The following is a 25,189-nucleotide window of genomic DNA, read 5'->3' as shown; positions in this document are numbered from 1 at the left end:
CACGTTCCACTACAGGACTTAAAAATAGAAATAGAAATAGAAAGTGAAAAAGGACATTGAATATATCCTGTCGTCAGTAGATTTTACACAGGACCTTTAATAGGACTTTGAAACCAATACGGACAACACACAGACTTAACATTAACGCCCCACCAATGTCCTTCAGATCTCTCTACTCATATTTTTTAATACTACTGTGTGAAGAATGATTATAATAACCACAATTAATGCTTAAATACTTCTTTTGAGTTTTTTTTTTTTTTTGGGGGGGGGGGGGGGGGGGGCTTGTTAAAAAAAAAAGAAAAAAATACATTTTAAAAAGCACAAAAGAAACTCTGTGCATTCAATTTCCTGATCAAATCCAAGTTATACAGGGCTATAAGCCCAACAAGAATCAGACTGTTGCAAGGGTAAAAACTGCCCGTTTCAGGGCAGTGCCTTTGAAACGTGATGCTTTGTGTGGTTTGTTTTGATCCGAGAGCAACCGGAATACACAGTATATGTTCAGGAATCCCCTCCTGTTCTACAGATACAAACAAATAGAAATTAAAAACTAAAAAAATCAAAACAAAAGCAACCCTCGCCCCTTTGAAGGTGTTATTGTTTCCCTTAACATCACAGGGTATAGATACGGAGTCCTTCCACCTTGGTCAATAACTCTCACATAAGCCACTAGGCATGACAGGCTCAGCTGTGTGGGAGGGGGCTGGTCCAGACTTCTCTGGTTAGGGGATTCCTTGCTGGGACAGTAAGTTTCAGCAGGGCATGTTGTGAGCTTGGCTTTGGGGTGGTGGTGGTGGTCAAAGTCTTAAGAGATTTACCACCATTAATTAAAGAGCGTTTCTACATTCACTGACCATTAAACGCATTAATATCTGGATCTACTTCGCTCTGTAAAGACTTTTTTTTGGGTGGGGATTGAGGTTTTTAAAAAAGAAAGTATGTATACTATTAAAAGAGAAGCAGTGAATTTCTAGGACTACTTTACAACAGTGCTCTTTAGATTTCCTCGGAGATGATTTTGTCGGCTGGCTACCTTTTGGAGAACAGGAAGCCATTTTATTTCTCCCGAGGAGTTGCGTTTGCAAAACAAACACATTATTAAAAATAGAATCTTAAAAATAATATTTGTTTATTTGTTTAGTTTTTTTAAAAACTAGGCATTTTGTTTAGTCGTTTTTCTTCATCAATCCTCCATCCTCCTCTATTTTCTAAAATTTTTTTAATTTTTTTTTAAATTTTAGTTGTAAAAGAGTGCTTTCCTTGTTTCTTTTTCTTTGGAAACCAAATATATAAAAAAAAGCTAAAATAAAAAATAATATATATAGAATATATATATAATATTCATTTCTTATATAATATATATATATATATATATATATATATATATATATTTATTTTTTTTTGAAAAAACACCTAATCCATCATGCGCGCGTTTCCTCTTTCCTATCAGGGCCCAGTGTTCCTGCTCATTATTATTATTGCTTGGTGTGTCTCTCATGGTAGTGGGAGTGGGGGGGTTTCTCAATGGCTGGGGGCTTGCATCGGGGGGTTGCTCGCCTTCTTGCGCCTCTTCATCAGCAGTGGATTGGAGGAGTCTTCTATTGTCTTGATTTTAATCTGCTCGTAATCGACTCTCATGGTAGCCAAGGCACTGGTCATTTCCTCCTAAACACAATCCAACAAAGACAGACTTTAAAAAGCATCCTAGTCCCTTCAGTCACTGCGTGTGTAACTGCCATGTTAAGTTTCCTGTCTATTTTATAAGTTTTGGTAGGGAAGCTTCTCAAACTCCATAAAAGTTCAAACAAACGGTTTCAAAATTTTAAAAAATTAAAATCATGACCAGAGGGAATATAGAAAAATTACTTAGAACGTTGGCATTTGGATGGCTCATATTCACAGCATGCACATTTATAAGGCAAATATCCATGCAACGTTTCTTTCAAAATCGAGGACAAGCTGTTCACACGATGGGATATCCCCATTAGGACACTGTGAACATGGACTTTATTACTGTGTGGTATTGTGGGGATCAAAAGGACAGCACATGCACGCACATCTGTGTGATCACAAACCGAAAAGAGTTTCAAACAAAGTGTAGCTTCAAAGAGCTGGCAGATCTCAACAGAGCTGGCTGCGCAGGCCTGAGCGCATGCAGTTTGCTGTGCTGTGGACTCATACGCTGGCTGCGTAGGTCTGGACTCAAGTCGGAACCACCCCTCCCTGTCAGGACCATGCCCAGTAACCAGGCTCCTCCACTCACCTTCACATCCTCCCACAGATCTTTCTCCTCCTTCAGCACTCGGCTGGTGTGCAGTGGAGTCTGTGGCACCTCCATCGATTGCTGAAAACACACAGAAAATCAGCCAACCTTATAAAAACACACTGAAGTGTCAACCAAGGTTTTAAAATACATTGGGTTTTATTTGTTTTTTTTACCTCTTGTTGGTATTAGCATATTATAACAAATGCCTGTGCATAGATTCAGCAAAACTGGGCTCTAAAAAATTGTTTAAAATAGTTCAGCTCATCGGGCATCAGAAGCAGCATTAACAGTAGCAGGAACAACATCAGAACAATAAATATTAATGCAGTGCTTCATTAAAATGTGTGGTAGAACTCTGACACCAAATCATGTAAACATTGCAAACTATGATAAAAGCACAGTGGAATCATGGGAAAAGCATGGGAAAAATACCATGCAAAAATCCCACGGTAAACTTGTATAAGAGTGCTTCCCGTAGGAGAGCGTGGCTGCCAGATAGTGTTGAGGACCACCTTAAGGGGCATCTACAGTGTGCAGGGCCTTACATTGATCCAGGGGTGGTTCATGAACTCTGTTATGGTCATCCTCTGTGTGGGTTCCGTCTTCAGCAGATGTCTGATCAGCTGTTTAGCTGGAAAAACAAAAAAAGCTTCTGAAGTTAGTAGGTGATTCCTCCCCCCAACATGTACAGACTTCATGAACTTGAATGCCTGACCGTGTTGGTCAGCGGTCTAGGAGATGTATTGTGTGAGCCGAAGTTGTCTGCACGTACAAACCATTCCCCCTACATCTCAGGTAGACAACGGTGACCAAATTATTGGTCTCCTCCACAAGCTGAGCTGAAGTGCTGGGGGACCTTAACTCACAGGAAACCACGAGACTGACTGAATCCATTTCTAGAATTCACTTCAAAGAACTGAAGTTTGCTCCCTATTATGTTTTTCAAGTTAGAAAATGACATATCAGCTACCAATATTGCAGAACATTTCCAGTATATTGTTGATGGATTCCAATGAACCGCCCTATGACACATGACTACCCTTGCAAAAAGTAACCTTTAAATAAGATAAAACCATGTCAGCAATTGCATTATAATGAACACGTTTGCAGTCCTGCAAATGAAGCAACTTGTGAAACATGGGGGCAGTGCATTAAACAAAAATTGTGACTGGGGGTTCACGGTTTACAAGAGAAATGGAGCACCAGAGCCAATGCAACGCTCCCTCTGGACACCCCAGTGAATAGCACCAACCACACAGCCAGGACGTGAACCTGCATCCCCCTGACTGACTCACCCTGCACACAACACGGCCGGAACAGTTCCTTGCGTTTCCTTTTTAAAATCAATTCCCCCATTCCAATTCCCTCTTAAATCAACTCTCGTCCCACATCACTGATCAAAACTGCAATGAGCAGTATTCTGTCAAAAAGGGGCTTCTCACAGCGGCAACAAATTACTTCAATTGAAGTCACTGTTAGTCAATCAAGATTGTCTTCAAATGAAAGCAGTTGAACACTCGCAACAATGAATCTAAAATAACAATTCCTTCAAAGAGGAATTGGGAATTAATTTTGTCAATTAAATTTGAATTGAAAGAACCTGCGGTGGGGGGTGATTGATCTCATCCTGTTTTGGGCCCTTGCAGTGCAAGCTAAGGGGGTTCATTACCTTCCTCAGACACCTCACACCACTCTGGATTGGGGAACTCGTACTGCCCCATGCGAATTCGCTTCTTCATCCCGGGGGAGATTGCCAGCCCGTGGTTGGAGTAGAACGGGGGGTACCCACAGAGCCTGAAAAATAAATAAATAAATAAATAAATACAAGTTAATATTAACATTTTCAACTGAATCTAAAACTATCAACAACCACGGGCCAGGATGTACGCAACAAGAATAACTGCGTGTTTGGAACACTTTGTGGTGAAAAATAGTTAACACCTAAAAGTCGATCGATGACAGCGATGAAGAGATAAAAAACACAGAGGAGCTGCGAATCTCAGCTCTGTGCATGTCGAGCTGCTGCAGTCTCTGAGTCACAGCGCAGCAGCAGAACCCTCTGGCAGAGGCTGGCTCAACATCCCTACGCCCTGGGCTTACTCACTGGAGCGTGCAGGGTTTTGAGAAGCAAATATCAAAACAGGAGGTCGTGAATTACCTTCAAGCACTTTAACAACCCTCCAGCAGGTTTCTGCTCTTCTGAAGAGTGTAAGGGGACATTATCTAAAATATGCATCAGAACTCGCTTTGAATGAGTGATCAAAGACACACTTATAAAAGTATGCACGTGTCATGTTCACTCTCATCCCTTTGGCAACAGTAGAAGGTGATTCACGCCTAGACTGCAGCAGAGGCTCACGCCCTCCCACTCCCTCCATGCCTGCACTTACAGTATATACATGATGACTCCCAGGGACCACATGTCACAGGACTTATCATACTTCTCTGGCCCAAGAACTTCCGGGGCTAAAAAACAAACAAAAAATCAGCATTACAGTAATGTAGGGTATATAAAGTTGCACACGTTTGCAAATACTTACATTAGAACACCTTTAAATCAGTTTGTTCAATTTGCATTAAACGAGACTGCAGTTCAATAACACAAGGGGGCTTCTGTTAGTACATCAGGTCTGCTCTCAGAGTTTACTTACCCACGTAGTAAGGTGTGTAGCATGGAGTAGCCAGGGAATTGTGGGTCGTGGTTTCTTTGGCGAATCCGAAATCGGTGAGTTTTAAAAGTGCGGTTGGCCTTTTTGTGGTATACAACAAGTTTTCTGGCTGCAAGAGAGAAACAAGGTGAAGATCAGGAGGTTTGCTTAATAAAAGAGAATTAATTTAATGAGGAAACCGGGGAGGGCGCTAGGGTTACCTTGACGTCTCTGTGTGCAATGTTGATTGAATGCAAGTACTGGATTGCTTCTCCTATACTGTGCATGATCTCCGATGCCTCTGGAAAAAGAGCAAGAGAACATTTTTTCAGTTACTTCAGCTTTCACAGGAAAACACACGTGGTGTAGATGGAATTAAATGCACATGTAAAAAGAACAGCAACAGGGTTTTAAACCAAGACATGATCTTTTACATACTAACATTCTTACCCCTCTCAGTGAATGCCTGGTCCCCTCTGTCTTGAATTCTGCTGAACAATTCACCACCATCCATACTAAAAAAAAGGAGAAAATCATGAATTTAATATTTAAAGTATATATATATATATATATAATATTATATATATTATATATGATATATATATCTATATATATTATAGATATATTAATATACTTAGGCCATTGCCTGGTTGCAGTTTGTGTGAAGATGACTGACAAGCAATGATTGCATTCATCATGCATGATTCATACTACAATAGGTCATCTTTGAATTATCGTTATCTTTGATTTAGTCAACCATGGGCTTCGTTTTCACTGAGAGAATAACACACTTGACATAGGAGAAAGTTCAGTGTCAGCAAGTACTGAGATTGTTGTATCCGGGTCGATCCTGTATGTTATCGTTCTAATAGGGCTAACTTGCATTGAAAAAAAAAAAAAACAGTTTGTGCTGTTGGGATTGTTAAAAAGCAGGTGTTCGTTACAAGAAGGGTTCGTTATACTGAAGTTAGCCTATGTGTGTATATATATTATTCATAAGGATCTCGGAGCAATGAACTCATAACAAAACAGCAGCAAGCTGTTTTTAAGTGTAAGGAAAGCTCAGTTCTTAAAAAAAAAAAAAAAAAAGTCTATATAAAATGTAAAGAATTTAAAAGAAATCTATTATCATGATGAATCACCAACTGACTACATTTGCAAACGTAAGAGATGCAAGAAGGCAGTTTCCAATGCTTCAGAGGTGGTGACGAACAGTTTATGAAGCAGACTGGCTAGAAAACGTAGTGTGCGATTGACAAAGATGGGAAACTAGACATTTCTGGTAACAAAGTGAGCAGGGTCTCTAATGCCCGGCATGCATTTAAAAAAATATTCTGGGAATGTGTGGGTAACTTTTGATGACACCGTACCCTGTGAAAATACACCCCCCCCCAAAAAAATCTATATCCAAAAAAATCTGTATTTGTCATCCCTGCCAATGCAGTTGGAGTAGAATAAAAAAAATGTTGAAAAAAATAAAATAATCCACATACCAAATTAGGTAAAGAATATCTGCTTGTTAGTTTTTGTAGTTTTCTGTTTCCTCTCTGCTGCATGATCTCAGGTTAGGAATGCTGACAGCGAGGTTCTGGTCCATTACGTGCTCAGCAGCATCCACTGCACCACTTTACTCTACCTGTCACTCGTGACTCACTGCTCTCTGTAGTAAGATTTCCACTCGCACTTCAGACACTGCCAGTGAGTCATGAGTTAACAGCACACTCCTAACGCAGGCATGAGCTCGAGAAACCACCACAGCTCTACTGCACCAGATCAAAACATGATGCTGCAGTTTCCAATTAGACCACTGAAGACATGTTAACCTTTCCAAGAATGTGCAGAGAAACAGGACTTTCTATATATCTACTGAAAATGAAGAAAAGCAACTGATAAACTGATGACTCGGTATTCTAATAATTCACTGTAAACGCTTCGGCTTCTGTTCTGCCTTCTTAAGCTAGCATAGCAGAAATGGCCGATAGACTGATGCTCTTTAAGTTTGAATGTTGAAGCAATCCTTCAGCATACAGAACTGTATGTTTCAATAACAGTAAACTTGTAACTTACTGTAGGCTTGCTTGTGAAGTCAAGGTCTGATATGTTTAAAATATATTTTAAAACGCTGTTGCTGTTGATATGACGGGGGAATGAATTTGCTGGGAATTTCTTTTCAGGACACTGCTAGGAGACCATAGCGGGATAATTCTGTGCACAAATGCCTGCTGCTGAATGGACTTTAATAAAACGTGCAACAAAAAGATACCTGCTGCTGCATTTCTTTAAATCAGGTTTTCAAATCCATTCTTTCCTTTAATCAACTCTAGGACAACAGGTTTGCACACACCTGCGCGAGCTTCTCTATTATTCTGAAGTACACAGCGTACACTGTTGGAGAATGGTATTGGGGACGTGAATGACCCAATTGCCTAGTGGAACTTTCTGTATAGTCTGTGTCAGCGCCCTGGCATCAGGGCCCCTTTCCGTTTCTTTTTCAAAGCTGGTTCAGCGAGACAACCACATTAAAACAACTGGGCCAACAGCGCGTTCACCTCCGCCGTGCCACAGCACGTTTTCAGGACTTTCAGTATTAATCACCAACTCTGCAAACAAAGAGCTGTCTGAGAGAAGCCATTAAAAAAAAAAAAACTCTGCAACTGCTGACAGCTCCTGTGATCCAGGTCTTCTTTTTGTAGCTTATAAAACGCAGCGTCCGATACACACTAACCTATAAAAGGGAAGCTTGGCAGACCAGCGGAAGGGTCTTGTTCAGCCAGCTCCAATGTGCAACACGCCCAGGTCCTGCTGCTTTGTGCGTTTGGGAGTATCAAACACGCTGCATGTCCACACACAATGAACTGCACCTTCTTATTGGTGGAAATAAGTCCACAGTGGAAAGAATGGAGAAGACTACCATTAACTTTACTGACTACTAAGTCACAAAGCTACTTCAGTAATTCAGAAAATACTTCCAATGTGCAACAGTTCACAAGATAATAAGAATAATTAATTTCTATACGGTAACTACATCTAATAATCATTTTGCCCTCATGTACCTATCTGCTGTGTCTTTATTCCCTGTGCCTCCTGACTGGGAGGATCCCTAGAAGGCACATGGCCACTGATGTAGGGTATCAGCAGGCTATGCACAGGGAAAGTGTTTGGGGCTTCTAGGGGTACGTAAGAAATGGCTTCCCCTGTGCTTTTCAATCTCAAAATGCAAGGTGGAGGGTTTTAATAAATTCCGTCTAGCGTGGTTATCAAAGATCTTCACTCTGAATAATGCTTTTTGCAATTTCCTGTGTTAACGTATTCAAATTTGTACCCGATTTCAGTCAATTCTGGTAAATTTTTTGAATATTCATTTTGTGGGGAATTGTATAGTACATGACATTGCACCACTACTAAATTTGAAAGACTGGCAGAGTTAACCACTGTTCCAGATATGTTTGCTCCACAAATCTAAATGATGTCAAAAGGAATAAATGAAACACTGAATTAACAGAAAAAAAAATCTCTTCTTCAGTTAATTATAATAATTATTGTAATAATTACACCTGCTGAATAATGTCACATTAACATATTGCATTATATACCATTGTGTTCCAAATACTTAATGAAAAACAGACAAATTGAAAAATGTGACATTTCGAAATCCAACATGAAATTCTGTACTACTATTACAGCTTCCTGTAGATACTTGATGTCATTATGATTACATGATGCCAAGTAAGATTTAAATAAATAAATACCGAGCACCAAAAGAAACACATCACATATCTGAGCATCAAAAGAAACTTATCACTTATATTTGGATAAAATTCACTAGATGTGATAAAAAAATGACAAACTCTTGCTTTAGAGCAGGTGCAGTGACTTTTTATTGTGCCGATTAACAAATGACATCACGAAGATGCTGCAAAATGATCTGTCCATCTTGGGCAGGTGTTGTGACTCTTGGTCTCCCAGTTCGTGGCCTGTCATTGACAGAGTGTGTCTGGTTATACTGTCTTGCCGGATTTGAAATTGCTGACTGTGAGCGCCCAAGACGGCGAGCCACAGTACGCTGCCCTAGTCCAGCCTCCAGCATGCTGATCGCACGAAGGCGATGCTCTCTTGACAGACGTGGCATATTGGTGTTTTCCTGTGATTTTTTTTATTGCTTTTATTCAAAAATTTGCAATTCAACAGCTGAAATCACTCCATATCCAGTGTCCAATCAACTGTCTCTCTAATTAGGTGATTAAGTGCATATGCTTCAGTCACTCAAGCGTATCGTGGTCAAGGATGAACGATCGAGTGATTAAAAAGAAACCAAAAACATTGTCAATGTCCATCATTTATATACCTTATTTTTGTTCGAAATATGTATGTATGTATGTATGTATGTATGTATGTATGTATAAATTAGGTTCTGCATTTTCATATTCTAGCACCTTGTAGACAATACTATCACAGCAAAGGGTATGAATACTTTTGAATTAGCATTTCTGGAGTTTTAAGGATAAATTGTAGACATCTATTTCTTGTAACGTTTTCCTCATCCACAAAAGCAAAACCTTCGCTAAAAAAAGATTTTTTCCTAAAATTCTGTTTTCCAGAACATTTCTAGAAACTACAAAAAAAATACATTTTTTTTAATTAAAATGTCTCAATCCTAAAATTGTAGGCGAAGCAAAACTTTTTGGCCATAGCTGTAGAAACAGAGCATGAAATTTAAACTGAAATCAAGAACCGTTCCTCCGGGGAAAGATGCATATTCTCGTAAAACAACTTCTACTTTACGAATCTCCAACCAAAAAGGGGCTGGAAATGGAGCCCCTTCTGTGTTTTATTACTCACGCTGCTTCTAATTGAAAACATTTTCTCTTTACACCTATAACCGAGATACTACATGCCATTTTCAATTTCTTCATCGGTCACATAACAATACTTGGACTCCTCCACTTACTAAAATAGGTCAAGACCAAGTAGACAGGGCACAGAGGTTGGTAATACAATGAATGTGGCCAAGCTGCAATGAATCAAGAGGTTTTGCATTCAGGGTTATGAGAGATCTCGACCTACAGATCTTTCTTGCAACTCAACACCTCGATATGCCTCGTCCACTATTTTAAAAAAAATACAGACAGTCTTAATTTCTCTGTCAAGTGAAAGGGGGTGGGGGGTGGGGGGGGATACAGAAAACACAAAGAGAAATTATCGTTATTGAGATTAATCACACGGGGAAAGACCAGCGGTTTGCTTTGCATTACCCCAATTTCAATTGATTCAAATGAATTATTACAGCAGATCTGAAACTGCACATTAGGCTACTGGGTCATATTAGATACTCATTCCAATTACATAATTGATTCATAGTACCCAAGCGCTCCTCTCCCAGGCGAGAGAGACAGCCACCACAGCATTCAGGGCAGGTCTGCTCTGATAGTGGAAACACTCAAAATGTGAGTAAAAGTGTGACAGAAAACGACTCCGGTACACAGACGTGTAGGCTGGCTTCTCTCTAGCACACCTGCGAAGGCGGAAAACAGAATTGTTCAAGTTCTGTTTCTGCAAGTCCCCATGGTTACACAGAACAGACCGGTTTCAGCCATTCCAGTTTTACTATGGTTTTGATTAGCTGCAGTGTATAGCTAACAAGCTCAGGTGCGTCTTATCAACCCCACAGTGCAACCAGGAATGGATCAGAATGTGCTGTATAATGGGATTGGTTGTTTCCATCCCTGCCGTCAAAGTCGATATTTCCATCTCATTACACTGTACTAGACCTGCCGTCAATTAGAATTACAAGTAATTCCGGCAGCATTGTTCATGATACTTTGTTTAAATCACAAATTATGCTGCAGTAAATGACCAATTATACCAAGCAATAATCAAATACAGAACAATAGTACAGTATATTAAAGAGGTGGCCAAACCTAGCATCCGGCTCTTGGGCAGTTCAAGGGCGGCTTCTGATGCTAGTGTTTAAAATGTCTTGCTCGTAAACCATTTCATGTTTCACAGTACGTGTCTTGTGGCTCTCGACCACATAGAAATTTTGCCATGCGACTCAAAGGGTCAGGAAGTTTGGCCACCACTGGTATATAAATGTATTTTTTGTAACATATGGGGTCACTAAGAAGTGGTTGAAAGTACAACGAGAAGGCAGGAAACCAGAGGCAGTTAAACACAACATAGACAGGTGACTGATTAAGCTCGGAAAGGTGTGTAATTGAACTGTATTTGATCAAGTTTCTGGTATTAAAATTACAATTATATAGGTGTACCAAGGATCAATTACAATAATATACCATACACATTTAGAAACCAGTACCTTATGGTTCTAGAATGGTTAGCACAGCAACAGTGCAGGTTGAGTGAGCGCAGTGTCTCTTACTGGTTCTCTAATAGTCGTTACTGCAGCCGAAATGAAAAAATGAAATTCAAGGATCAATTAAAAAGGCCAACTAAAGCCAAAACCAAAAAAAAAAAAAAAACCTTTGCAGTTTCACAAAGATAGCCATAGTCAATCTGACATCCAAAATATTCAAGCAAGTTGATCCATTTACAAGATTAAATAGATAGAAGGTCTTACTGGTGTTACGTTTGACAGCACAGACAACAAACAAACAGAAGGCAAACATGAATTGTTATCCAAGAGTCAAGTAAAAACCTCTTTCTTTTATTCATGCGGAAACAAAGTCAATTCAAAATGAAAAGGGTGGTGTTGACGGCGACTGGCAAAAGGCCAGCATCACCACACTGCGGAAGCTTTCCAGCCACACTGTCACCGATCCAGCAGCAACACATTGGTGCCTGTCCATGGCACCAACTGATTAACCCCCAACACCCCCCCCCCCCCCCCCCCCCCCGGTCCTGAGGGCCAAGGTGAACTAAATTAGCACCTGTGGTTTACTGCACAAGATGTATCTTTGCTGACACACAATACAGAGAATATCACGGTTCACAGCGACAGAGGGATCAGCAAACACACTTCTCAGGTTAGAAAGCACAAAACTCTCAAACGGAAGCTGTGTGAGAAACACATCTTCTCTCGCAAGCGAAATGTGTGAATACCGAATCGCGTTCAATGCTTCAAACACGGACCAAGCTTTTGGGACACTGGTCGATGTATAGTATGGGACTCTGGGATGGAAATTCCCATTGCATAGCACTTTGATCCATTCCTGGTTTTTACTCGGAGTTCGACACTAGAACGGCCGCGGTTTTAAACATCAATATTAAAACGAAAGACAAACTATCGGCTACAACTCAGAAATTTTATTCAAGCATCTGCACAGCTGAAAACACCATGTTTAAAAGAACAATTAAACATAAAAGGGTTTGTTTTCAAACTTGCCACATATAAAGCACTACTTGAAAAAAAACAATAAATATTTCAAAAGAAACTAGTGTGTAAACAGCAATACACATACATAAAAAAAAAACTGTAAAAATGAAAGTCATTTTTAATTTAAAACGAAAGTAACATGTTTTCTCTTGCGTGTGTGTCACTCTGTGCAGCACAGTATCTAGGTTGAGCTGCAGCAGCCTGTCGCTTTGCAGTTTTCCGATCGAAATGTTTCTGCCGAAGCGCTGTGGCTAGCTTCAAGATTAAACTCTCCGACTGATATCTTTCACAGTGCACTCCTTGTACAAACTAAAGAAATGATTGCCGCCAGGTCTAGCAGAGATATAAAAATAAAACAGAATACTGTTGTATTCTAAATAAAATTGTAAAAGGCAGTAAAAGTAACGGCTTTGGCGGTTCTAGGTAGAGCGGATTATAACTATTTTTGCAATCCTGCCTTTCAAACGCCATTAGGGTATTTAATACATGTACTTAGGAAAAGTCAAGAATGGACAACCGCGTATCTTTAACATGCGCAGAGGAATTTAAATTTTAAAAGCGAAAGCCGTTAACATGAATTCTAGTCTCATTTATCAATGAATGAATGTCTTAATATTTCTTAATTCAATGCTATCGATAAAGATAAAAGGACATCAAAAGGAAGGAAACAGGCAAAAAAAAAAAACCCTTTGAATGAAAATAGAAACTGAAGGGCTGATTTCTTCATTTCTTGTAACATCTTGTAAGAAATGCGAGCGCACAGGAGGCGCTGCCCAGATACTGCAGCTCGGAAGTCAGAGAAACCAAAAGAGGGGCCTCCAATCACACTTCACTGCAAGAAGGAAAGCACTGCATCAGTTTCGGATTCCTGGAAACACTGCAGGACTTCTACCTCATTGATAACGTCCGTCCCTCCTTCCCAGGACAAATTAAAATAAAGATACAGATGATAATAACAATAAAAAAATGGAGGGGGGCTTGCGCTGGCTGGAACTGATCCCAGCAAGAAGGGGTCGGACCTGAAAGGGCAGGGATTGAATTTCAGTGTGGGATTGCAGGAATCGTGCATTTTCCAAGTTGCTCCTGCATATCTGCAACTTTCATTGTGGGAAAATCCTGCAGAGATATTAGAAGGCACCAAGTTACTGTATTTTCCACCCAATTTAGAAAGCTTAAATGCTACAACAGGTCTCTAAGGAAGTGGGTGTCAGTTAAAAATTTTAAAAAATACATTTACTAAAATAAATAAAATAAGTAGCGCTGGATATTTTAAGTGCTGCGAGACTTTATTCTCTCGTACACTATCTTTAAGGGTTATAGAAACTCTGTACAGTGCAGTAAACAGTATTGAAAAAAAGATGATATTAAGTCTGTCTAGGTGTTGTTTAACTCAAGGGCTGGAACTAGGGGTGCTGGGGGTGTGGTGGCCCCCCCTGGCTTTGCATGGCTTCCATCATATACAGGGGTTACAGTTTTATTCAAAGGCTATCAGCACCCCCACTTTGAAAATTGTTCCAGTGCCACTGCTTTTTGGGATGCCAGTGCATCAAAGGTTACGCACATATTACTGTTCATTTAAAATTGAGGTTCAATGGTGCAGTGTTTTTTTTTTCTTTTTTCTTCTGCTGCAGCAAAAACTTCATGTCAGGCAAAAGCAATGGAGAGTGCTCTGTCTCACAGGGATGAGCAGCTGTTAGGTCTCCTGAAAGCATCTTATTTGCAGTAAAATAAAAATAGTTTATATTCAAAAAAGTGCCTTTTTTTGCCATTCCCCCTAAAAATTTGGAATCCCCCCCATTTGCTGCAGCATAGGGAGGAAATCCCCACCCCCCACACCACACAAAAATGAAATTCAAGCCCTGAGGGACCAGTTAAATTCTGTCCAGACCCTGCCTGCGCAGAATGCATTGCTGTATTACAGATGAGCCACAAACAGCTTCTTTAGTTCAACCCAACACATTTCTAGGGAATAGTAAATAAACTGGGCATTACGATGGTACTCATTACAAATCTGAATTTAGACTTTGCATACAATGAAAGGACTGCAGGAAATCTGCAGGAAATCTCTTTACCAAGAAAAGCCTTGATGTTCGGAAGCACTGTGGCTACTACAAGACAAACTAGAAACCAGACTGCTGTCTGCAAGGAGAGCCGCTTCCCTTGCAGAGTAGCAAAATCACTTTTCATAGTAACGGAAGGGGAAACAAGGTTGGATTTACGGGTACTCCTATCTGCACTGTACACTAAATCAGATCTCTATTATTCTGCAATTTCTTCTGGTAATTTTACTGGTAATGTCTGGAGCTCCAGGTGTGATTGAACTTCTAGTCATTACTGTTCATGTTTGCATTATTATTACTACTACTAGTTAGTGAAGTGACCCATGTTTGCAATAGGGGAGCAATGCTTTGTATGAAGCAGTAAGTTTTGTCATTACAGCAAATATCCTAAAAGAAAAATTTATTTTGAGAAAGACACAACAAACCTTAATTGAAACACCCCAGTGCAATCAACAGCACACACGATTATGGGATTCTCCAGACACAGCAGTTGCTAGGGCTCAGGTGTCTAGCAACCCTGTAACCATTACTAAACGGTTAGGGTTAGGAAGCTGTACGTCCTGCAGCAAAAGGGGTTATAATACAACTTGGAAGATGTCTGTTGCCACCACTGGGGATGTACCCACCACTCCATGACGATCAGCAGGCACTTCCTACCCTGGTACAGGTTCTCGTAGACCTCGACGATGCGCACAATGTGGGTGCACTGCGACGCACGGGCATGCATCTCCACCTCCCTGCGTGCCTTCGCACAGTCCTGCAGCATCTGAGGGAGAGAGGGAGAGGACAACGTCAAGGCAGCAGGCAGGCAGGCAACCAGAGAGAGTTAAAAACACAGGAGACAGCTCCAGCATCCACGCGTCACGCTCTCAATAGCGCCGACTGTAGAAATACAAGATGACTCAAGTAGTTCAATGGCAAACACTACAAAGATGATGCAGAGAAAGACATCTAGTCAAAACGCCTGTCTTTACTTACTAAGTTACTTAGTATTTCAGCTCTTGCAACCTGGTCCAAGAAAAATATTAGGCTAACAAACCAAAAAGCTTAAAAACCAAACAGAGTTTAGAAATCAAATTCCTTTTGATGTTGGATATTATTTCTGTAAATATATTTTAGAAGAATAAAATAAATCAATTTCTAGCGATGCTGCAAACTCCAAAAAGCTTTTAAAAACATAGAACGGAGTGGAAATTTCTTGCGATTTACAATAGACTTAAAAAAGCAAAAAAAAAAGGGGTCTGCTTATAAGAAAGCTTTGCCTTGTGGAACTGCTCCTGCAACTTACTGTAATGTATCTCAGTAACAGGAAGCACAGACCTCTGTACAATGGCCTGTTTCATTTGAGCTATGCTGCAGTGCAGAAGGCTAGTGTGGTTGATTTGGCACTGGGCCTGTAATAAATCAAAATGGCTCATACCAAAAAAAAATACATATACTTCAAGCTGTAAATGCCATGCTTCTGCAACATTCTGTAACTTAGACATGGATATTGAGCACCCCCTTGTGGCCAGTGCTATAAATGCAAAATACCCCTGTGCGTTCCATTAAAAACAAACAGCCAGTCTCACACTGACACCTTGTGGCGATATTTAGGTACGGCACACCCAAAATTAGCCAGTACTTTCTTCTCTTGGATGTTCTGTTAATTGAATAGGCTTTTAGGATATTTAAATGTGGTTATTTTGCTTCCAGTATTATTATTATTATCATCATTTTTTTTTTTTTTTTGACTGAAGCATCTCCCTCCCACATTCAGTCTTGAAAAGGAACACTGTTCCTTTAAGTGCTGCCCAATAGCATCCCTCCTTTGTATTTCCAGTCCCTGCCCAGGGGGAGGGAGAGAGAATCTATTTAAAGAACACAGGCCGCAGGCTGGAGGAGTGTCCCAGTCAAAGAAACACTTTCCAAGTAATCAATTAATGCTAGGAGTAGCTGACAAACCAGTTTAGTCGAAATCATTAATTCCAAATCAGATTACAAATCAATAGCAAGGTTAAAAAAAAAAAAGTCAAATCATATAAAAAAATGTAGTAAATTGGTTTCTAACGACTCCTTAATGGGTCTCCCGGGGCAAGAAAGGCAATAAAAATTTAAAAATTCTCCAGATCGACCCGATACATGATGGGCCAGAGTCTCACAGGCATTTATATATATATAAAAAAAATATATATATATTAAAAAAATACACCCAATGGTTACCAACTCAGAAATAACTGACACTTAATGTAGAGACTTGAGAAGAAGCTGAAGTTGCATCCCATTTGTTTCAGATAGCAAAAGTATGTTTTTTTTTTTTTTTCTTCTTTCAGACAAAAAGAACACTAATGAGGATTTGGAGTAAACAACCTTGAGAACCTGGCTGACAGTATATTGCAAATTCCCCAATATGGACCCCAGCAGCTAAGCCTACCTCTGAATTTACAGTAACAGAGTAACAGCACCTTAAGAGTGGAAGAGGGGCGACACACTCCGGAACCTGCACAGACAAACAGCGCCGAGCTACAGAGCTATGCATGACAGCACCTGGAAAGAATGTAGCGCCCACCAGCCCCTGTAAGGCATACAGAGGGTGGTCGTGGGTGACGGAATCCTTGCGCAGTTACCGGGGGGAGGGGGGGGGGGGGGAATCAGGCTGCTAGCATTCCATAGATAGCCTGCAGCTATCCCAAGAATTTCCAGGAAGTCAGGAGGAGAAAGCCATTGCTCTATTAATAGGAATGCTTTCACAGAAGGTGGCCTGACACTTTACTACAAGAGGTTTCTATTTAACTTCAGAACACTCATCAAAAAAATAAATAAATAAATAAATATGAACTAAAACTTACAAGTCCAGCAGACAAACGTCACAGCCTGACTATATAATGTTACCTGCATGGCGAGAACTGCAAAATCATTTCTACTCAGTATGTGAAGTGTGATAAATGTATACAGACCCAGTCCCCGAACAGACACACTCATAACTTTGCATACAAAATGACACACGGTTCAAAGTAAGCTGCTCAGCTTAAACGCTGATCAGAGGCTGGCACCAATGGAAGTAGGCCGTCCCGTGACACTGAACTAACTGTACAGCTGGCAGTGACAACCAAGCATTGTACTGTTGGGTACACACATCTTTTCCTGATGGATATCTGCACTTTAAAATCCAACCCCAGCAACCTTCTTCATATCACAATCTAACCACCCATCCAGACTATCACTTCTTACAGAAATAATTCTGTATTTTACTGTACAAAAGTGGCACCCCCCCTCGACAGATGGTTGGTAGCAGGAACTTGGTTGGCAGGTGCTTCCCTATACAGGACTGAGCAATCTTGTGTCATGAATCTGGAGTGCAGACTGCTGCCTATTCTGGGAAATCAGTGAAGGAGCCACAGGTGGGAATCATTGAGGAATGGTCAAGTATTTCTCCAGACCTCACAGGCTCATCAGTGAAGTGTCTCACCCAACTGGCAGGAGTTTCAGTTTTTGTATAAATGAACAGGTGCAGACTGGTAGCACAACCAGGATTACAAAGCATCAGCCGGCAGAGCCCTCTGTAAGGCGTTTCTGTGCTGAATGACTGCACTATGGCACCCACAAGCCAGATCGCAGGAAGCATGTGACACACTGTCCAGTCTCAGCAAGCCAGACGGATACGAAGGAAGAATCTAGGTCACTTCACTCTTGTTTTTTTTTTTTCAAATGTGTAGCACGCCCAAGTCATCAAGTGGAACACAAACAAACCTGAACAGCATGAACGCAGACGGCATGATCGAGGCAACAGCATGTTCCGCTCCACAGTTAATAGGCATAATTAACTACTTCAGCAGCCACTTAGAGATCTAATTCATTAAAATACCTGACTGGCTGCAAGTCTGCAGTCTGTTTTATGGTTGTAGTTTAGTTAGGTTAGGAACATCACAGTATTTCTACCAGATAAGAACAGGTAAGGTCATGTCAAGCTATAGTAGTCACACCCCAGCCTACTGTAATTAAGCAGATCTCAGAAACCACAGTGTGCAGCAAGATCATAAAAAAACCCACTGCATGGATTGAAAGGCCATGTGCTGGAAGTCTTATCCGCAGTTCCATTGTTAGTGTTTCTTGGGATAGCCTCAGGCTGCTTGGCTTGTTTAGATCTTAGATAGGACTTTATACACAGAATGCAGCCTTACAAACGGCTTTATATGGAGGCAACCATCCAGACAGTCCCATAGGAGAGAGGGTGCCCGCACCAATCAAAACAAATATAACTTGGGATCAGATAGAAGCCTGGCACAGCACCAGCAGGAACTGTGGGATGATCAGTAAGGGTCGACCTAAAAAGTATAGGAGAGGAAAAAAATAATAAACCTTATTTAAATGAACTACTGCACAATGCAAGCAACACAAACTACTTCTCTTCCTTCTGTAGTCTTTTTTTATTTCTTCGCTGTCCTGTGTCCTTGGACAAATAACATTTACAAAAAATAAATACTCTGTTAACTATCAGGGTGTCAGTTTTTCTGTGACCTGTGCTGTACAGACTGTAGTGTAGTGGGTGGGACAAAGTCAGTGCAGCACTGTTTTGCTTTAGGTTGCTAAAATTCTAGTTTTCAGCATTGGAGGTAAAATACCAAAAATGGACGGCAAAGCTAAAATAGCAAAGTATATTATTTTGGCTGATGATCGTGTCAAGACATTTCCCAAAGAAACTGTACATGCAGATATAGGTCATTGTTTTGCACATCTTGTAATGTGATATGGAGAAAATACAATCACTACTTAGCTTCAGAATCTCACATTAAACAAAAGGTTACTACCTGAACAGAACGTAAAATAAACAGCTTTCAGAAAACAAACTGGAAAGTCAGCGCAGATAAAGTATTCCTGTTGGTTGTAGCCAAGTTAAATCAGCACTGCAGGTACAATCAAGCACAGCTGCCTCAATTCAAACAACCTGCTGCTTTCTTTTTCACAGTTGGAAACTTACACTCGAATAGGCACGTTTTCTTTGTTTTGACTCGGTACTGATAAAATTCCTGGATGGGACAAATGACATGACCACGAACGTCCTGCATATACTGCCTTTATTAAGGAATGCCAGATACCCTTGGGTACTGAGTGCTGGGACTGTTCCTAGTTGATTTCAACATCTGTAGAACTTGGCAAAGCTTTGCCTTGCACTTCCAACCAATTTAATGGATTCAGACATGCAGTCTCAATGTATGGGCAAGTCCACACCAGAGAGAGAATGTCGGCTGCAGCTGCTGGGGGGATGTTGCAGGCTTGCCTTTAACAAACGACAGCACTCACTTTTTAAGGAAGTTAGTGGCACTATTTTATAGTGCTCTGAAATATTATCTTCTTAGGTTTATTTAATGTTTAAAATAGGTCCACCAAATTCTAATTTTATTCCATAACCTACCTGAGAAAAACACGTACATTTACCGCGATTTAAATAGACCCCTAATGATTAGCTCTGTACGGTTTCCTCTTAGCAGTTGAGCATTTTGATTTGATTTGTTTCCGAGATGGAAAGACGACTCCCACAGTTTTGCAACATTTAGCATGATTTTGCCTGTTTACTATCCTGTCTGCTCAGTACGATTCTCTGTTGTTTCTGCTTTATTTATCATGCTTGCTAACTATTCTGGATTGTTTTTTTGTTGCCAGAATAGATAGAGCTTTGTGCACAGACACTTGTGCAACATGCATTGGATAATAACTAGTCTTGAGGAGTCTTTTCAGAAGTTGTTTAAAGTAAGAATAACTAATAATGATGATCTTAGCTGGAACAATCCTTAGAACACACGTAACTATATTAAAAAGTAGTAAGCAAATAAACATTTGGAAAAGTTCAGATAAAGCATCCCTTTAATTAGGTCTGGAGGTAATCTGAAGGCTTTGATTTATCAACTGCCAATCCTGCACAACACAGTCAATAAACTGCCTTCAGTCACATGACAGCATAAAGATTGCTACTGATCTGACCCTTTAGCAAAGGCAGTGCATGCAGTACATAGAAAACAGCATGATCCATTACCCAGGCCTAGCCCAACCACGCACACAGGAAGACCGGCCAGGACAGAGATAATATTTCATTAGCTCAGGTGATAAATAAGCTGCAAGTCTTATGAGAGCCATGTGCAGGGCTGAATACTTCAGGGAACAATAGACAAACAGAAGCTTCTGAACAGTCAGAAAGAGACACAGCATTACAGAAAGGATCTGACTGGCACTAGCTTTCTATAAATACACCAGAGTTTAAAATAAAATGGCCGTGTCTTAAATTTAGCTGGAAAAAAAAAAAAAAAAAATGTAGTTAATTCCCTTCCTCATCTAACTGGCTTGCTTGCTGTCTGTGTTTTGCCAGGTTTGTCTGTTTGCTTCAAGGTTCTTCAGAGATCATGCGATACGGTTTTCAATTCAGCTTTGTGTTCCAATCAGATGCAGGTTGGAAAAGGTGGCCAGGCTCATACAGCAAACCAGCAACTTAGCTCTACCAGGGACGGGGTCAACTCCAACTCATTGTTAAAATGATAGGAATGAGAATTGTAATGGATTAAAAAAGGGAATGGGAATTGGGAACCGGTTTTAAAATGGAATTGAAACACAGCTCCTGGATATCATCATCACCATCATGCCAATTAGCATCTAAGTAGTTAAGGAAATCTAGTATTTCTAAAACAACTGCATCGCAGCAGATTTCCCTACACCAGGTTCCGAAAATAGTTTCTACTGCTCGGTTCGGCTGCCAAGCACCACCCCCCTCTGCCATGACCCAGAGGGAAGAGTGGAGCCTCTGTTCACTCTGCTGCTCCACCGAGGGGAGGGGGGGGGCCTTACAGCAGCGCTGCCAAAGTGGGCCCTTCTAATCCTGCTCTTTCCCAACCCTGTTCTTAATTGTTTAATTAAAACCAACTTCAGGTCGAGACCCTGATGCAGTTCATTATCTCATTAGTATAGCCCTCCTGGACATCGCTGGCTTAGATAACCCTTACCCATTACTCCCCAGACCCTGATTAGGAGCAGGCTGCCGTGGGGGAAGTTTTATACAAAGACTAAACCATTTCAATTTAGTATCTACGTTTTACTTTTGTATTTGTTTCATTTTTTTACTTTGGTTTTTGCCTACAGTATACAAATGGTTTACAATGCATGAAGAAGCTATAAATTAAACATTTTGAAAAAAAATAAAAATCAAAGTGACAATGCAAGATACCCATGAAACAGTGCATTAATGATTAAATGCTGAACTCTATACTGTGCATATACTGTACATTAAACTCACTTTCTTAACCAAGTTAAAACTAATTCCATGCAGTGAAACACACAGTGAATTGAGGTACATCTGCTTTATAAGAAACCATAACAATAAGTTGTAAACGTCAATGCGGGTTATTTTATTTTTCTAAAGGTTTTTATTCCATCCAAAAGCATACATTAGTCAAGGTTTTCAATATGAGAAAAGTATCTGTTAACAATGCTTTACAATATTGTACACAGACTGGAAAGACTCTGTAAACTCTGGGCTGGATCAAACCTGTCTGATCTCATTTAGCACAGGGGACACACGAAACAAAGCTCTCAGAATACAGACTGCAGCAATCAACACACACACACACACACACAGACAAACAAAGTCCTGTCCTGCCTTCTGACACTCGAGAGGGTTTGGTTTTCTTTTACAAGTTTGGAAGTTTTTATGTTTCCGCAGCTCAGTGGATCCCTGTGTGTTAATTCACTTGAACTGCTGAAGCAGTCTGCAAGAGTGAGGAGTTCGAGGCAGGAATTGTGCAATTGTGCATGGCTTTGGGGGGCATCTGGGTTGACAAGACTGATCCAGCGCCAAGCTTGTGATGGAGGTTGGTAATGAAAGGGGTGGTTGAAATGTGGCCAAAACCAAGTCTTGATGATGTATCCCCATTAGCAAAAAACTCAAACTCCAAAATACACTCACTTCCCCACAGGAGTAAAAAAGCACAGGTGTTTTATTTCAAAAGAGCCTGGTCATGTGGATCCCAAATGAATGTGAACGGTTGACATTTTTAGGGAAGTGAGAATTTAAAAATACATCTTTAAAAAAAGCGGTTACACAAACTTCCTCTTCACGGCAGGGTGTAAGAAAACAAAACCAAAAAATAGGGAGCTCCAGGAAGTTCCAAAATAAGTGTGGTTTTTTTTTTTTTTTTTGGTACAGTGCAACAGAAATGGCTGTGGCAATACTGGTCCACTAGACCATGTTGTTGCATTCAAAAACAAGCAATTGACTTCCAAGGACTGGCACATGGTGTATGATACAGGTTCATGCAATATTACTGTGTCAATCACTGTTAGTACTTACTAGGTTGAGCTATTTTACTAGGAGTTTAAATAAGCCCATCTGAGCTGGTACTCTGCAGCTGCACAATTAAACTCCTAGTAAAACCTGGAATGGCACACACTGCAGTGTAATCAAAGTCCTATGCAGTGCCTGTATGCCTTTACCAGCTAGCATCAAAGACCACAGTTGTGTTATTTCAGCCCCACCCCCCCACCTCCCTTTTTTAATGTCATCCCTGCACTTTGTGACTCTTAAAATGAATAAAAAGGGTGGCATTAACGTGATGACAGCTGTCGGTAGAAGAGCATTTGAGAATTTAACAGCATGATGTACAGCCCACTTATCTCCGGCTTACGCGGTGAAACTGTACATCAGGACTGCGATCAATTCCCTGGTTAGTATTAGTGTTGCTTTTGCATCGCTCCCCTGTGCTTGCTGGTGCTCTTTATATCCATATTAGAATTCAGATGAAGATATTGTAACGATGGAAAATACCAAAGAGAATCCCTGTGGCTCAGAGTTGATTCAGGCACCATCATCCTCCCACCACAGCACCAGTAACACACTCCACGCAGTATCCTAACACTCCCTACAGCAAGCCTCAGATGAATCCCACTACAACACGGCTAGGGTTCCCAGCTTCAGGCTGTTGACAAGGGCTCTGCAGTACGCTCAGAGGCTGGGTGTGTTTCATTATGCAACCTCAATGCAGTCACCCTGTCCTGTCATTCACACAGAAGGTCAATCATCCCATGCTTCTGTAGCAGCCATGAATATTCCATATTCCTCACAACTGCCAGTCATTCTTCAAAGACTTGCAACAAAGTAAGTTTCAGCAGCTATGAAATACAGTTTCACTGTTACAAGATTTGGGCTGGATATCGGCTTCCTGTGGGCAAAGAGAGAATCCAAGGCCACACTGTATCTGTGCCAAGCCAGAGCCGTGAAGCCAGGCACTGACTCAATATCAGCAGCACACTGAACAGGAGTTTGCTTAAGGTCACTTTTCTTGGTTTGAAACCATTGTACTCAATAGTGGGAGTACAGCAATGAGTACAGTGGCTTGCGGAAGTATTGACCCCCCCATGGCATTTTTCCTATTTCGTTGCCTTACAACCTGGAATTAAAATTGATTTTTATTTGGATTTCATGTAATGGACATACACAAAATAGTCCAAATTGGTGAAGTGAAATGAAAAAAATAACTTGTTTCAAAAAAATTCTAAAAAAGAAATAACGGAAAAGTGGTGCGTGCATATGTATTCACCCCCTTTGCTATTAAGCCTCTAAATAAGATCTGGTGCAACCAATTACCTTCAGAAGTCACATAATTAGTTAAATAAAGTCCACCTGTGTGTAATCTAAGTGTCACATGGTCTGTCACATGATCTCAGTATATATACACCTGTTCTGAAAGGCCCCAGAGTCTGCAACACCACTAAGCAAAGGGCACCACCAAGCAAGCGGCACCATGAAGACCAAGGAGCTCTCCCCCACAGGTCAAGTACAGATCAGGGTTGGGTTATAAAAAAATATCCGAAACTTTGAACATCCCACGGAGCACCATTAAAGCCATTATTAAAAAATGGAAAGAGATACCACAACAAACCTGGCAAGAGAGGGCCGCCCACCAAAACTCATGGACCAGGCAAGGAGGGCATTAATCAGAGAGGCAACAAAGAGACCAAAGATAACCCTGAAGGATTGGAGTATCTGTCCATAGGACTACTTTAAGCTGTACACTCCACAGAGCTGGGCTTTACGGAAGAGTGGCCAGAAAAAAGCCATTGCTTAAAGAAAAAAATAAGCAAACACGTTTGGTGTTCACCAAAAGGCACGTGGGAGACTCCCCAAACATATGGAAGAAGGTACTCTGGTCAGATGAGGCTAAAATTGAGCTTTTTGGCCATCAAGGAAAACGCTACGTCTGGCGCAAACCCAACACCTCTCATCACCCCGAGAACACCATCGAAGCATGGTGGTGGCAGCATCATGCTGTGGGGATGTTTTTTTTTTTTTTTTTTTTTTTTTTTTTTTTATCGGCAGGGACTGGGAAACTGGTCAGAATTGAAGGAATGATGGATGGCGCTAAATACAGGGAAATTCTTGAGGGAAACCTGTTTCAGTCTTCCAGAGATTTGAGATTGGGACGGAGGTTCACCTTCCAGCAGGACAATGACCCTAAGCATACTGCTAAAGCAACACTCGAGTGGTTTAAGGGGAAACATTTAAATGTCTTGGAATGGCCTAGTCAAAGCCCAGACCTCAATCCAATTGAGAATCTGTGGTATGACTTAAAGATTGCTGTACACCAGCGGAACCCATCCAACTTGAAGGAGCTGGAGCAGTTTTGCCTTGAAGAATGGGCAAAAATCCCAGTGGCTAGATGTGCCAAGCTTATAGATACATACCCCAAGAGACTTGCAGCTGTAATTGCTGCAAAAGGTGGCTCTACAAAGTATTGACTTTTGGGGGGGTGAATACTTATGCACGCTCAAGTTTTCTGTTTTTTTGTCTTATTTCTTGTTTGTTTCACAATAAAAAATATTTTGCATCTTCAAAGTGGTAGGCATGTTGTGTAAATCAAAT

The 25,189-nt window shown here is 40.7% G+C and overlaps 1 protein-coding gene across 1 annotated transcript in view; it reads right to left on the bottom strand.

The window, feature by feature from the left end:
• Positions 1 to 1,481: 1,481 nt before the first annotated feature.
• LOC121299655 (MAP kinase-activated protein kinase 2) overlaps positions 1,482 to 25,189 on the bottom strand; it is a 42,085-nt gene continuing 18,377 nt past the window's right edge. The window contains exons 2-10 of the mRNA XM_041227532.1: positions 14,937 to 15,076; positions 5,368 to 5,432; positions 5,139 to 5,218; positions 4,921 to 5,047; positions 4,660 to 4,735; positions 3,939 to 4,063; positions 2,815 to 2,900; positions 2,267 to 2,347; positions 1,482 to 1,668 (exon numbers count right to left, since the gene is read on the bottom strand). Of these exons, the coding sequence (XP_041083466.1) occupies positions 1,525 to 1,668; positions 2,267 to 2,347; positions 2,815 to 2,900; positions 3,939 to 4,063; positions 4,660 to 4,735; positions 4,921 to 5,047; positions 5,139 to 5,218; positions 5,368 to 5,432; positions 14,937 to 15,076 (924 nt within the window). The 3' untranslated portion in view covers positions 1,482 to 1,524. The remainder of the gene's footprint in view (positions 1,669 to 2,266; positions 2,348 to 2,814; positions 2,901 to 3,938; positions 4,064 to 4,659; positions 4,736 to 4,920; positions 5,048 to 5,138; positions 5,219 to 5,367; positions 5,433 to 14,936; positions 15,077 to 25,189) is intronic.

Source organism: Polyodon spathula, chromosome 25 (genome assembly GCF_017654505.1).
Source record: "Polyodon spathula isolate WHYD16114869_AA chromosome 25, ASM1765450v1, whole genome shotgun sequence".
NCBI lineage: Eukaryota > Metazoa > Chordata > Actinopteri > Acipenseriformes > Polyodontidae > Polyodon > Polyodon spathula.
The sequence above is the reverse complement of the archived record's forward strand: the minus strand, read 5'-3'. Positions and strand labels throughout refer to the sequence as shown.